This window comes from Pezoporus occidentalis, unplaced genomic scaffold (assembly GCF_034315485.1).
Source record: "Pezoporus occidentalis ecotype Australia unplaced genomic scaffold, CSIRO_AGI_Poc_V1 ctg3, whole genome shotgun sequence".
Lineage (NCBI taxonomy): Eukaryota > Metazoa > Chordata > Aves > Psittaciformes > Psittacidae > Pezoporus > Pezoporus occidentalis.
In genome coordinates, this window is record NW_026914940.1 from 3,567,829 (window position 1) to 3,583,043 (window position 15,215).

Consider the following 15,215-nt stretch of genomic DNA (forward strand, 5'->3'; position numbering starts at 1 on the left):
AGTAATCCATAGAGTCATAGAATCGTAGACCGGTTTGGGTTGGGAGGGAACTTAGAGACCGCCTAATTCCAACCCCCTGCCATGGGCAGGGACACCTTCCACCCCATCCAACCCGGCCTTGAACACTGCCAGGGGTGGGACCTCCACAGCTTCTCTGGGCACCCTGTGCCAGTGCTGCCTTCTGCCCATGCTCTGAGATGTGGCAATAGCAGTTGCTTGGGTAGCAGAATGAAGGCTGAATAAATAAAATCCAGTGACACTTCACGAATTCTTGCCTTGCTTCTAGCAGATTCTATTCTGGGAACATAATGAAAGAAGAGATAGTAAATAGTCTGGTTGTATCAAAGGTTTGTTCTGAGTTTGAACACTGATGGTAACCTGGGGACTGGTATTCTGGGACACTTTCCACATGCTGTTTGTTGAGGAAGAAGAAACAAAGCCCCAGATTTCATCACAGAAGTAAAGGCTTGGTACTACTGCAAGACTAATCATCCTCATTTTTAATATTTGCTAACAAATCATGTTCTATGGAACGAGCATCAAAGATGAGCATATGTTTACAGTGAGTTGTTGAGAGACCAGATGCTGTTAGTTTTGCATAATCTTTATGTGTCCACACTCAAAAACTTTAAAGGTTTTCCATTTGATTATGAAGGTAATGGATTGGTGGTTATTTTTCAAGAATATGAAAGAGCATCTCATTTAATAAACCCTAATCTCTGTTAAGCAAAAATAAGCTCTTCATTTTTTCTGTGTTAAATGTGGTATGGAGAGGAATTATGTAAAGGGACATCCAGCTGGCTTTGTTCTGTACTCTTTAGTTTTTGAAAGGATTAGGGAAAAAAAGCAACTGTTTACCTAAGATGCTTACCTAATTTGTTAGATTGCCTTTTTTTCTGGAGATAATAGAATGGATGGATTAGGAAAGCAAATTCTTAGGGCATGGAAACTTTGTTGGTAAATCACTCCTATGGTCTAATTGAATTGAACTTGTAAAATGCACAGTAATGAAACATGGCTAATAAGTAATTTACTTTTATTTCTCTAGACACTGGAAGCTATTTTGAATTTTAAGTACTCTGGCGGACCAGGACATGTTGAAGGATATTACCGGAGCCTTGCGCTAGGCGTTCATGTGGAAGTGGAGCCCTCTGTTTACTTTACACGTGTTAGCACCCTTCCAGCAACAAGGTAAGCCTTGTTTTGCCTGTTGTATATTTGACTCATTGTCTCTGTTATATTGGCTGTAACTTCAAGGTCATGTTGGAAACTTTCAGTGACAACAGCAGCATAGAGGTAAAGAATTATGTGAACAAACGTTCAAAACTCCTCCTTTAGGATTTTGGCCTCCTTTAACTACAGAGTCTGATTAAAGCAATCCATGTGCATTATTGGACAGGTTCTGAAGTTCAGACATGTTTTCATGATGGTTTATTTTACCAGGGACAGGATAGCTCCTGTTTATTGTCAAATTTCACGATTTCTTTCCATATCTTGTGGCTGTTAACGTATGTTGTGCATTACATTGGCTTGTGTTTGTCTAACAATCTTACCCAAAGTTCATGGGTAAATGATCATCTTTGGATGTGAGGAATAAATTGTAAGCATTCTCTCCTGTGGTGCTTGCCTTCTTTGGTTAGCCACAGGGTGGTTTCACATATCCTAGTGAGTTTCAAAAATCACGGTAACGTGCGACGATGGTCAAATGCCATAATCATGAAAATCTAGTTGCCTGAAATTCATCAGCCACTGAGTGCAATCAATTCTAATACGTTTTTTTCTCATAAAGTTGTCTTTATTTGCTGCTAAATGCACGGTTTCTATTTTGTATGTTTTTATTAATTTTATATTACTTACGTACTGCTTAAGCAAAGCAGCTTTTGCAGAAATGAATTCTGTAAGTTAGTGATTTTACTGATCTTTAATTTTTTGCTAACATAAGTTCACTTACATTAGTAGTTTGTTAACGCTAGTTACGTTACTAGTTTTTGCTAATATAAGTTCAGTTACATTAGTAGTTAAATGCTCCACAATCTTTAAATATTTGGGATGTATTCAAACTCTGGCAGTTCCAGAGGTAGCCTTTCAATAGCTGTCATTCAAAGCATGAATAGATTGGCTTGGGTTTGTTGGGAAGAAAGACGATTGAGAATGGGCTTTGTTACAGTGCAAAAGTTCTGAGTTATAAATACTGAGGAAGAGGAAATACTCTTTTAGATGAAGAATGAAATTAGTGCAAGAAGAAGTTGTTATGAATTGGACAGGGGTGTGCCACACCAGCTGTCAACTAGCAGGATTATTGAAAAGAAAGCCAGTGTGTATAGTGGGAGCAAGCATCTTTTGATTTAAATTCTGGTATAATTTCAGTGCAATTAGGTGGTACTACTACTAAAAATAATTGAGAGTGAACTGAATTGGTCCAAAGCATTTCTTCTGATCCTAGGATCTTTTTCATGACGGACTAGGCAGGAAGGAAATACATGCCTAGGAGATACTGGGAACATATTTCATTTATGAAGGAAAGAAACGAGTGATGAGTCGCATACCCCTGCAGAAATGTCAAAGGGTGGATGGACAGCAGCACAGCTTGTAAAACATGAAGTGTTTCTTTTCTTCCTGTGAACAAAGTAGTAAAGCCTCAAGAAAATCTGGGGCTTGATCTTTGAGAAACATGAAGAAAAGTGGACAAGTTGGCAAAAGTCTAGAGCAAGAAGAGTGATGACATGTACCTTACACTAATGCGCAAGTTTAAAGAAACTCTTGGTCTTGCTGAAGCAGAGAAGACTGACAGGGGACTTTAATTTGTAATTACATAGAAGGTATTGCCAAGAGGCTATGTATCTGTTTTTCACAGCAGCTAATACAGTAAATAATGAGCTTTGCATATAGCAATGGAATTTTAGTTTTGGCAAAGATAATGAAACACCAAAACAGTTTTTGTACAAAATGATTAAAAATGAGACAAATAATATTTTGCTTTTAGGAGCAGATTGTGTCCGGCTCTTACAAAAGAGACCTAAAACTGTGTGGCTTTATTGGTAAGCAAGTTTGTCAAGCATTTTGCTGCTTGAAAGTACAGCGTTATAGGCATCATTTTATTCTTTTAGTAACTGCTCTAGTAAAGTAAATCGAATGCTACTTGCAAAGTCAGTGCATAGTATCCGGAACAGCTGTATGCAAAACTCCAGGAACCTTATTAATGACATTCGGAGTTTCATCCCTTCGATGGCACATTTTCAGGCCTTTCAAGGTTTAATAAGCGATCTCCCTTTATTGACCTGGAAGCACCACAGCATTGCCTTTAAATAGCTTTCAAGAAGGTTCATTGTGCAAGTTAAACTACTCAGATGCATTTGTTATCTGCATGCATAGTCCTTTTCTTTCAGCATCAAAAAAAGTTCTTTGTGTTCTGTCTGCTTTTAAATGGACTTCTTGGTTCACTGCAATTCCTTTCTGTAGTCACAGAGTAGATTGGGTGTGAAGCTTGGGTTTGTTTTTGTGTGCTAGTTTTACCCAGCTTGTTTTGTGTAAGACAGCGTTATCCTACCCCTGCCTTGTCAGTCTATTCCCAGGAATTCACTAGGTGAGGAAACTCTTTAATCCTGCAATGTTTAAAAATAGATTGAGGTGCTATAATTCAAAGGTAGAGTTTCTGTGTTGTTCAGCTGTGTACACTTTCACAAGTCTGGTAGCAGCAGAAGCTATATATAGTGGCTCCAATTCAGCCAAGTGCTTCAGCTCATATCGTATGCATTCACTTCATTCTTTGCCTGTTCATCATACTGATCAGCATTTAAGTCAGTGGAAACTTTTATTTTAAGTGATTTGCTGATTGGAGATGTAGTTAGAGATGTGACTGCTTTTAATTAGGGTGCCTAAGCTTTGCTGAGTTGGGGGAAAATAGTGTGATATTTAAATTTCTTTCAGAAATCCTTCATTGAACCCCTGTCAAAAGGCAGGTTTGGGGTTTTTTTGTTACTTTGGGTATATATTGTCTGCTAGGTCATTTAGATTTTAAGCGCTTATTATCTGTTGCTGTTTTGTTCCATATTTTGAGCTTTAGGGATCAGGAGCCCCATTCCTTTACTCTTGCGCTTCCCTGTGTTGATTCTCCATTAGAATAATTCATGTGTCATTCAATATTATGTTTTAGAATGAAAAATAGCAGGAATATCTTGTCTTCCAATCTGCTAAGGGTAACTACTTATCATTAAATGAAACAAAGTTTGCTTTTCTGCCCATACCTGAGACACAATGACAACAAATTTTAAGTCAGATTTTGTACTTTTACTTGGCCTGTTAAAATCTTGAATCTGATTTTCTTTTGATTTGCAGATGAGAGTTCATTTTTTAAATTCTATCGGAGCTGTATTGGTTTAATCATGATAAGAAACTGTATTTTATAATTCACCTTTCTCAGCTGTCATTTCACAATGAAAGTTCTGTTTGCTTGCTTTCTCTGGATTCAGTTTTTTCCCCTTTCTTTTATTGTTTTGCTGTTTTTATTTTACATTGTACCTCAGCAGAAGTAAGAAACAAAACAGCTGCTGGGCTCAAAAAGTCAAAGCAAAATAAAAAACTTTGAACACTGATTTTTCCCTTAGGCCTTCACTGTGAAATCCAGGAAAAATGTTACTGAAATAACTTTTTCCCACCCAATTGTAACGTAAAGTTTATGGTTTATGTAAAAGTCTTCCCAACTTAGCTGGTATGTCTGTTATTTAACCACTTGAGCAGATATGCATGGGAAACAACTGGGAATTTTGGTTTGGTTTCTGTGTTTCTAAATATCCAGCCAAAATTTTGTCTTCCCTCTATGCATAGATTTCTGCTTTATAGGGAGAGTTTTCATTAAGTGCATCTCCTATATATCTTAGGATGTGTTTATCCTGTTTAACTGGGCTAGTCTGTAGAGGCATCCATAGTTAGCTTGATACAGACCTTAAACATGCTGCAGGACCTAATCCGTTGCCTAAGTCTGATTCAGTTATCAGCTCTTCTATTGAAAGAGATGGTGTTCTGTCAGTAAACAGCCGTAATTTCCTCCAAGGATATATCAACCTATGTTCACTCAGCTCACTACATCTGAAAAGAGTGGCAGAACAGCTTTGTACTGGGGAATTGTTTGCCTCTCACCGTGTTCCCTGTAATCCTTGAGTTCTGCTTATTTATGCTTCCAGGGAGAGGATTGTCCCGTGATGCATAATCAAGAATGCAGGTGTTTGAAGCAGTCCTGAAATAGGGTGTAAGAGATAATGAGTTAATGTTGTAAAGTTTTCCCAATTTGCCCCACAACTCACCTAAGTCTTAAAGGGCTTCAGGGATCCACTTGCTTAACCATTTATTTACCATAAGATGCAGACATATCTAAGTAGTAAAATTATATTCCTTGTCTTCTGTAATCGGGTGAATCATAGAATCACAACATGGTTTGGGTTGGAAAGGATCTTAAGGTTATCCAGTTCCAACCCCCTGCCATGAGCAGGGACACCTTCCACTAGTCCAGGTTGCTCAAGGCCCTGTCCAGCCTGATCTTGAGCGCTGGCAGGGTTGGGGCATTCACCACTTCCTTGGGCAGCCTGTTCCAGTGTCTCACCACTCCCACATTAAAGAATTTCTAAGGCATTATCTGCCAGTTTTGTGGGCACTGAACATCCTTCATTATTGCCTTTATCAAAGAGCAGAAAGCGTGAAAAAAAGCCAGAAAAAATACTGCTTCTCTCCCCATGTTTGTAAGAATTCAAGTGAGGGCGTGCTCTGCATGCTGTGAAGTGCCAGTTGGTCTCCTTGTGTCCCTTGCTATTAAGCCATCAATTCAAAAGTGTCTTAAATATGAGTTTAAGCGTTCTACAAAGGTCAGAAAATCAAGGTCTTCCTTATTACAAAGATGGTGAGAGGGTCTGAATTTGTAGATGGAGTCAATCCACAATAACACAGGGGAGCTGCCTTCACTTGGACAAAGTTCAGAAGCCAGATGTGTAAAAGGAATCTTGACTATCAATTCTACCAGTTCAAGGTGGTGAGCAAGGTAAATTTTATGAGGCAACAAACTTTTCTACCTATCTTAAAACCACCGCACAGCTGACAAGGCATCAGCTGCGCATCTCTTTTGGCAAGTGCAGAGGCTTAGACTCTGTTCTTGTAATTGTGTCAGAAAACAGACAAAATGAACTGCAGCAGGTCTGCCACTGTGAAATTCAGAACGTCAGTTCTGGAGCTTCAGGTTAATATTCTTTTCTACCATTTACATAAATCATTTAACTGTCTGGCTTTGAATGTGTCAGTTCATAATAAAGCCTGCAAGGTGCTTCCTTAGTCTAAGACTTTCATTGTTTTGTATTTAAAGTTGAAGTATTTAAACCAGTTTTTCCAACTTGGTTTCACAAGAGTGAATGGAGGCTGCAAAAGAACAGTTTGACTATGTTGAGGGTTCTCAGGCGATCCTCATATTGGTGCAGAGAACTTTGGGTCTTATTTAAATCAGGCGTAATTGTCAGAAATTCCATTCCAGTTTCCAGGGTTGCCCCCGTTTTCACTACAATAAATTGCAGCAAAGCTTTTTCGGCAGTCAGGTTCAGGGAAGAAAACCTGATCATTATAAATCATAGAAGGGAAAGAGTGAACAGCGTGTTTCTTCGGCTGTGCTCGAACAGGCATTTTTTGCTATGCAATAAAAAAGTTCTGTAGCATTTTCTGAAGCAGTTTCTTGTTTTTATGTGGCTGAATTCATAAATTAAATTGTCACATTTGCTGCATGCAGAGTGAGAATCAACCTGTTGACAGGCAGCTGGCTAGCTCTCAGTATTTCAGTGTTCAGATGTCATAGAGCTTTGAATGGTGGAGAGAAACTCTTGTTTGGGTGCTTGAAGAGCAATCTGTTTAGTTTGGAGGAAGGCAGAGATAAGATCTGTGTAAAATGAATGGATAGAGAAAATAATTAGTATTAAAATCACTGTTTTGTTAATGAAAAATGGTAATAATAAAAGCCAGTCAGAATGGAAACCAGGCAAATTCAACTGCAAATAAAGCTCTCATTTTGATCTATGAGACTGATAAACTATTAGAGAAATCTGTTAAGCAATGGATTTAATAACCATTTTTTAATGTTCTCTTTCTAGAATATATTCTTTATTGATACACACACCATTGAGCTCAATATAGACTCTACCAAGTTGGAACCCATGACACATTGGGAGGTTACATCCAATAGTTAAATCACCTTGCTAACCTTAAACTCAGCTAATGGTATAAGGTTGAAGAGGGTTCATGGAAGAGCAGCAGAAAGCAGCTTTAAAGATTAAGGAAATTGATTTTTGAGATCAAAATGTTAAATATGTACAGTTTGGCACATAAGATGTGAGAACATAAATCTGCAAATATTTATAGATGTGCTGGGAACATTTAGCATAATTGAAAAGGTTTACAACTGGGAGAAGTCAAACGAGGACAGTTCTTGGAATATGTGAATAGACCTTTTAACAGTAAGGTGGATAATCTGATTTAATCAGCTGAAGTTACTCTCAAAACTTCATTTTCTGAAGATTTAATAAACAATAAATGAAATTAAAGAAAACCTATTGAAAATTACAATAGCACCAACAAAGATGCTTTAGTTTGTCATTTTGCTATGTTGCTCTTTGTCAGTGAATTTTGGAGAATAGGGTTATCACCTAGCACACCATGGCCAGTGCATCTTCACTTTCTGATGTCTCACTGGGAGTAGGGATACCTGTTAAAGGAGAACAGAAAAGAAACAAAGGAAAAACATGGATGTGAAAACACTCCATGATTTCAGTGGATGGGGAAACTGAGCTGAATCAGGATGCAGGTAACTTGCGAAACCCCCCTGAGTGTTTCTTATTTAAACTGAGTTTAAAACTAAGCTAGAAACAGAACTGCAGTAAGATTATTCACTGAAGTGAGCCCTCATTACAGTGTCGCAGCTGCATCTTGTTTTTAATACTGTGTTAAATGTTACTGAAGACTACCTGCTGCCATTTCAGAGTGGATAGGAACAGTAGTTGCAGTATCTCTGAAGGAAATTTCTGTATCACAGTGTAATTGTCTTTTGCCTTAAGTTCCCTTAGCCCGAATTTTTGACTATTTCTGGAATTCTGACATTGTAAGATTTTCAAACTACAGCATGATTCATCCTGTCACTAACTTGGTTGTTCTATATCCAGAATTCTGCAACGGAGGAGAACAGACATTAATTTATACAAAAAATCTTCAAGATGCTGTTGAATTAACTCAATTTTCAATTAAAAAAAGATAAGGATTCTTATTCTTTATTGTTTGAAATGAGCATTGACTTAAATTTGCATGTCATTGAGACCTTCACATTGTAAATCAATCAACTGAGAAAGTTTCCTTGTCATTTTAGTTTTTACCTGATGCAGAGACTTTTGTGTTACTTGTAAAAAAACATCTTAAATATGGAATTTATGCTAGATTTTTTGAAAGGAAACTTCATGGACAAATAAGGAGAATCACTGAAATGGAAAATGTTTGCACACTGTGGTTTTTTTATGTTCTTCCATTTAGGCTCTGAAACTCTGTTTGACCCAGGCTTGTTTCCTTTCCATTAGCAGTCAAAATGACAGATGTAAAGAAGCGTAAAAGCCTTTCAAGAACTTTTATTCTTTATCCTAGTGTCTATACACAGACCAGTACATCTTCATTTAATTTGGACTTTAATTTAATGCAATCAGTTGTATACCATGCCATTCAGACAAGACAGATGTTGTGTTTGTTGTGTCTGCTGTATTTTTCTGGTTCATTTTATATTGTATCTCCTAGGGAAATGAAATTTATATGGTCACTCTGTTTCTCCCTTGCCCTATGGTACATTTTGACTAATTTCAGCCAGCTTTAGGGAGAAGTTAAATCTGTTCTGCAGACTGGTAACTGGGCAGTGAAGAGATACCCTAAGTTATGTCCCAGTGAGGAAAGGCAGAAGCAGGAGCTCAGCAATTACCTGCTCTATTCCCTGTGCCAGTTGGCAGGGTTGAGCTCAGGGCCAGTCAAAAGCATTGTGCTGTCCACTGTGGTTGCTGGATAGGTGGGAACGGATGGGTGGGTGTATGATGAGGAGCAGGAATGTGGATATATGGGAATTGAGTCTTTTGTGGTGCAATAGTGTTTTTCTGTCCTGTATAGTCCAGAAGAATTGATAGAGTGGGTTATTTGGGTTTTGCAGAAATGGGAAACCTCGTACTAATTAATGCTGTTCTCTTAAGTGCTTTTAAGTCCTAAGTATATGGAATTAAACTAGGTGATGGTTTAATTTTGTGTGTGTAAATGTGTGATGATACCCTGCTATCTCAATAGATGCTTTGGAGAAAAAATAACAGCCACAAAACCAAAACACCAAACACAAACTGACTTCTTTTAGATGCGTTTGACCCAAACTTACTTTAAACAGCTGCTTAGTAGTAGCAGAATGACCCACAACCTCTAAAAAGACTGGGAAGCCACTGATTACCCTGCACAGTGTGTGAAACATTGAGTTCTCCACCTTCTCCGAGTTGAATGGTAACATCTACTTAAGGAGACTTAGAGGACTCAAAATGCTCTCAAAGTGGATTTTTTCCCAGTAATTCACCCTTTACCTCTCTCCTTAGCCCACTAAATATTTAGTATAAACTATTACATGGTTGTAGAAAGGCTGGAAAAGGAAGACATTTTATAAATGTGGGAAAGTCTTTCCCAGTTCCAGGAATCCGTGGCTTATGACTGGTATTTAGAATCATAGAATAGTTAGGGTTGGAAAGGACCTTGAGATCATCCAGTTCCAGCACTCTGCCATGGGCAGGAACACCTCACACTAAATCATCTCACCCAAGTCTCTGTCCAACCTGGCCTTGAACACTGCCAGGAATGGAGCATTCACAACCTCCCTGGGCAACCCATTCCAGTGCCTCACCACCCTAACAGAAAAGAATTTCCTCCTTGTATCCAATTTAAACTTCCCCTGTTTAAGTTTTAACCCGTTACCCCTTGTCCTGTCACTACAGTCCCTAATGAAGAGTCCATCCCCAGCATCCTTACAAGCCCCCTTCAGATGCTGGAAGGCTGCTGTGAGGTCTCCAGGCAGCTTCTATTCTCCAGGCTGAATAGCCACAGCTTTCTCAGCCTATCCTGAGCCACACATGTTGGTGTCATCAGCAGAGTTGCTGAGGGAGCGCTCAATCCCACTGTCCCACTGTATTTCTCAGCCAAAAATGTCGGTAAGCCATTATGGGCTCTAAATTAACCATCTTTTAGATACATTTATTATTTTGAGTATGTTAAGTTTTTTATAAGCTTACACACTTTTTTGTTTTAATTAATTATGTATTATGGAGGGCAGGGTTAATGGTCTGAAATGTCCTTAATTACCTTAAAATCCTTAACAGAAAGGTAATGTTTGTCTGTGGTAAAAAGCTTAGTTTAAGTAAGTAACACATTGCTGACTGGACTTACATGTTGAAGTCCAGCAAAGTCATGCTGGAGTTCCTTTATCACATGTGCGTGAATATAAATTTGCCCCTCAAATCCCATTTACTGCCACTTTGAGATAGGTTCTTTAATTCCTATCTCACCTCCTGTAAGTTCAGCTGTAGTGAAAATTGATATAAATCCTTAATTTGGCTTTCTTGCTCATTCTTTCTTTTCCTTGAACAGTCACTTTCACACAGCTTGTAACTCAGGATCATGTGTTCTACACAGTCCAATTGATTTTAGCATTTCTAAGGTCCCTTCCAACCCCAACCATTTAATGATTCTATTCTATGTTAAAAAAACCCCACCAAACAAATCATGCTGCCTTTCAGATCTTCAGCAAATTCCTCTTCTAGAACTTAAGGGTTTCTTGCTTCCTTTTTAACTTTATTACAGTGTTACCTCTAATTTTCCAGAGCTTCTGCTTTGTCTTGGTTTGCTTACCTGGCTGCAGCTTCCACTATTGGGAATTTTAATTCAATTTAATTGCAATTTTAATTCAAAGATTTTTGTAACCTTTAATTATCTGTGGTTTTCCTTGCTCTAATTGTCTCTTTGATACTATCTTGTACTTACTCTGAATGGCCAGTACTATCTTTTTCTGCACTCTTTATGTTACCTTCAACCATTCTATATCTTATTCTTCTAAGTTTTCAAAGTCCCGTAATAATTCTCAAACTTTTTATTTTTATTTTTTTTTTTTTTTACTTAAAGATTTTCCTGGAGAATGACCTAAAATTTGAAAAGGAAAGAATGATTTCCCCTATATGTCTATTTTGTGTAGTGCTTGAAGAGGATGAAATAAATGTCATGCTGATGAATAATTCTCACTGCATAGTCCAGGAGTTCATATTTGGGACATTTTAGTATTAGGGATGCTGTTTAGTCCTGAAGAGCTGCTGCTTATATAGGTCCTTTCTATTTATGACATGAATTGTTTTATTTGCAAAACTTTCTTTCTGCTGCCAAAAGATACTGCACAAGGCTCGAGTGTTATTTCAGGTAACTTTTGGATTTTCCTATGGGATAAAATTCCTTCCATAAGGAATTTTGTAAACATAGTCTTAGCAGAAGCTGCTTTTGCAGATCATAAACTGGGAGAGGGTAGATTTAGATTAGATACGTGGAAGAAATTCTTCCCTGTGAGGGTGCTGAGGTGCTGGCACAGGGTGCCCAGAGAAGCTGTGGCTGCCCCATCCCTGGCAGTGTTCAAGGCCAGGCTGGACACAGGGGCTTGGAGCAAGCTGCTCTAGTGGAAGGTGTCCCTGCCTGTGGCAGGGGTTGGAACTGGGTGAGCTTTAAGATCCAACCCAATCCATTCTGTGCTTCTCTCATAACTTCATATCTGCTGCAGGGGCAGAAGTTGTTTTACAGGTTTTATCCCACTGCCCCAGTGATGAGATAGAAGCCAGAGTTTTTTTTCTCCCTCTCTCTTTCATTCCTTACTGGTAACAGGGTAGCTACAGACTCAGATACTGCTCTTCCAGTTACTTCTTTCATGTGAACTGTTGAGGAAGGGAGTTTCTAATACGAGCTATGACTCCGTGTATTTTCTAAATTCTTGAGTTTTGACACGGGCTTTAGTCACCCAGCTACCCTCATGCTGCCTTCTCTCTATTCAGTATTCACTGGGGTTTTACCCAAAGAGAGTGAAACCCCTGAAAATGTGTCTAAAAAAGCTTCCACCCCCACTTCTGCTTTCTACTTTTGCCAAGAGATGGGCCACTGCCTCCAAGGAGTGCTTGCTTGTTATTTAGTGCCTGACTGCGTGTGACATTGCTATCACTTTTGTGACCTGAACCTTAAACTCCCGTACTTGTCCTATGAGTGTTCCAGTCTCAAGGGTTTGCAAGCTAGCAGCACAGGTCCTCTTGTATATGCTCTGAAAAGGATGTCTCTTCATTTCTTTTTTTGGAAGGGAGTTGTATTATGAACCAGAGAACCTGTTTCCAAAGTAGGAGATCGGTTCTTAAACTCTTGCTCCTCTTCAGTGTAATTGCCTTTGGAATGGCTGGTGTTTGATTGTAAATTATTATGCAAGAGGATAAATATACTTGGTTGCCTCAGGCACAAAACTGTAGCTTACTTAGTTTGAATATGCATATTTTTGGAAGGATGGCTCTGATGACTCAGCTTACCAGCATACTCCTCTTTCTTCCCTTTATGGAAACTTCTGGTTCCAAATGAACTCTCTCAAATTAATGCTGCTTGTGAGTTCTGCTTCACCGACTACAAGATACTTTTCTCTACTTACTGATTCTGATAGCAGTTATATGGGATGAGATGATCCATAGTCTTTGTGCAATGGCTGTATTATTTTATACTATAATTCACAATGTCACCTAATTTTGTTATATGTGCATTTAAACGTCTTTGATGTTTATAGCTAAAGCTAATTTGTAGTGATGCTTAAGGCTGGAATATTTGTTGTTAGTCATAGAATCATAGACTGGTTTGTGTTGGAAGGGACCTTAAAGATCATCTAGTTCCAACCATTCTGCCATTCACAGGAACACCTTCCACTAGACCAGGTTCCTCAGTCAAAGCCTCATCCAACCTTGAATACTTAAGTAGCTTCTTAGGGAGTTTTGAATTTCAGAGTAGACTGATTAAGCAGTCTGGAGACATTCGAGTCCAGTCTGGATGTAGTTCTGGTCAGCCTGATCTGGTTGAGTATATCCCTCTTCATTGCAGGGGATTTGGACTAGGTGACCTTTGAAAGGTCCCTTCCAACCCAAACTATTCTATGGTTCTATTGCAGCTCTGTGATTGTGTTTGACATTTCACTTTCTGGTTCTGTTGTTATTTGTGCATATTTTCATAAAGAAAAGTTTAGAAATAAGAATAAAAATTTACCATGAAGTTTCTTCTCTGTGGCTTTATCAGTTTGTTATTTCCTAAGGTGACCAAAAATGCGGTTGTTTTATTAATCCTGAATGTTTCTAAGGAAATTTGTATTTGAAGAGTAGTAGCTGAAAAATAAACACTGTGAGAGGTGCCTGTGTTTGCCTTTTTCTTACAGAAGGGACAGTGTTTTCTCAGAGTAGTTGCTCTAATGGAAAAGTACTCGAGTTGGCAGCTTGTTTTGGTCTGTAGAGAAACCAGCTATTGTAGTAAATGGAATTTCTCCCTGACACTGGGCAAGGGTTTAAATTTTTCCTTGTAAATTTATTCTTAACAAGATATTGTCAAGGTAATTTGAAATAATAAATCTCTTTCATGTGAAAGCTCAGAGAACTGAAAAAAATCTGTGGCTTTTTGATAGAAATGAATGAGAATTCAGATGCTATGGGACTTAATATTGGGCAGGTTGTAACTGTCATAGAACTTCTCTTTTAGGCTATACACTTCTGTCTAGTTTTAGTAAAAATAATAATTAGAAAAGTTATTCACTAGAATTATTATTTAAAAATATATTGCTAAAAATACTATTATTTCAGTCAGATAATATTTTAATGTTTCTGCATACCTCAAGGGAGGTGATCCTGCCCCTCTGCTCTGCTCTGCTGTCATGAGGCCTCACCTGGAGTATTGTGTGCAGTTCTGGTGTCCTCAACATAAAAAGGACATGGAACTGTTGGAACAAGTCTAGAGGAGGCCACGAGGATGATCAGGGGCTGGAGCACCTATTGTATGAAGACAGGCTGAGAAAGTTGTGGCTGTTCAGCCTGGAGAAGAGAAGGCTGCATGGAGACCTCAGAGCAGCCTTCCAGTATCTGAAGGGGGCCTATAGGGATGCTGGGGAGGGACTCTTCATTAGGGACTGTAGTGACAGGACAAGGGGTAACGGGTTAAAACTTAAACAGGGGAAGTTTAGATTGGATATAAGGAAGAAGTTCTTTCTTGTAAGAGTGCTGAGGCACTGGAATGGGTTGCCCAGGGAGGTTATGAATGCTCCATCCCTGGCAGTGTTCAAGGCCAGGTTGGACGAGGCCTTGGGTGCCATGGTTTAGTGTGAGGTGTCCCTGCCCATGGCAGGGGGTTGGAACTGGATGATCTTAAGGTCCTTTCCAACTCCAACTATTCTATGATTCTGTAATTCTCTATACATGGTCTAGTGGAAGGTGTTCATGCCCATGGCAGCGGGTTGGTACTAGATGAACTTTAAGGTCCCTTCCAACCCCAGCCATTCTGTGATTGTGTGATACATATTTTTATTTATGTATAAATACTAATTCTGATATATGTATAATAATTTTGTGTTGTGTTACTGAAATTGTGCTATTCTTCTTTCCCCTATCTGAACAGCACTCGGCAGTGCCATCTACTTCTAGATGTCTTCAATTCTACAGAGCATGAGTTGACTATCAGTGCTAGGAATAACGAAGATTTAATTCTGCATTCTGGGGAGTGTCAGCGGTAAGTGCTTTCAGTATTAAAACAGCCCTTGGTTTAACCTGGTTATTTATTTATACATAATTGATGATGTTTAGGACCTATTTTTCTTTTTTAAACATTGTACAAATGTCAAAGAGTATGAGTTTTACTTTCTCTGAGGTGCATCAATGAATTCTGGCAGTATCGCAAGTGAATTTATTCTGACTATGAATCCAGTAGAACTGAGAATAAGAAAATACAGTTGGTTCTGAGGTGTACTGCTCAACTTGTCTTTATAGAATGTTTTAATATATTTTTAGTGTGCTCTGGATGTAGTTAAAACCTGCTCTCACTAGTTTATTATCCTTTCCCAGTATTAAATAGTCTGTATGTGGTTCCCCAGCTGTTTCATTAGT

The 15,215-nt window shown here is 38.6% G+C and overlaps 1 protein-coding gene across 3 annotated transcripts in view; it reads left to right on the top strand.

Moving 5' to 3' along the window:
* The window catches only part of TRAPPC9 (trafficking protein particle complex subunit 9), a 499,166-nt gene that overhangs the window by 165,153 nt on the left and 318,798 nt on the right, over positions 1-15,215 (top strand). For all 3 annotated transcript variants that reach the window (XM_062626935.1, XM_062626936.1, XM_062626937.1), the window contains exons 18-19: positions 1,049-1,191; positions 14,731-14,841. In XM_062626935.1, the coding sequence (XP_062482919.1) occupies positions 1,049-1,191; positions 14,731-14,841 (254 nt within the window). The remainder of the gene's footprint in view (positions 1-1,048; positions 1,192-14,730; positions 14,842-15,215) is intronic.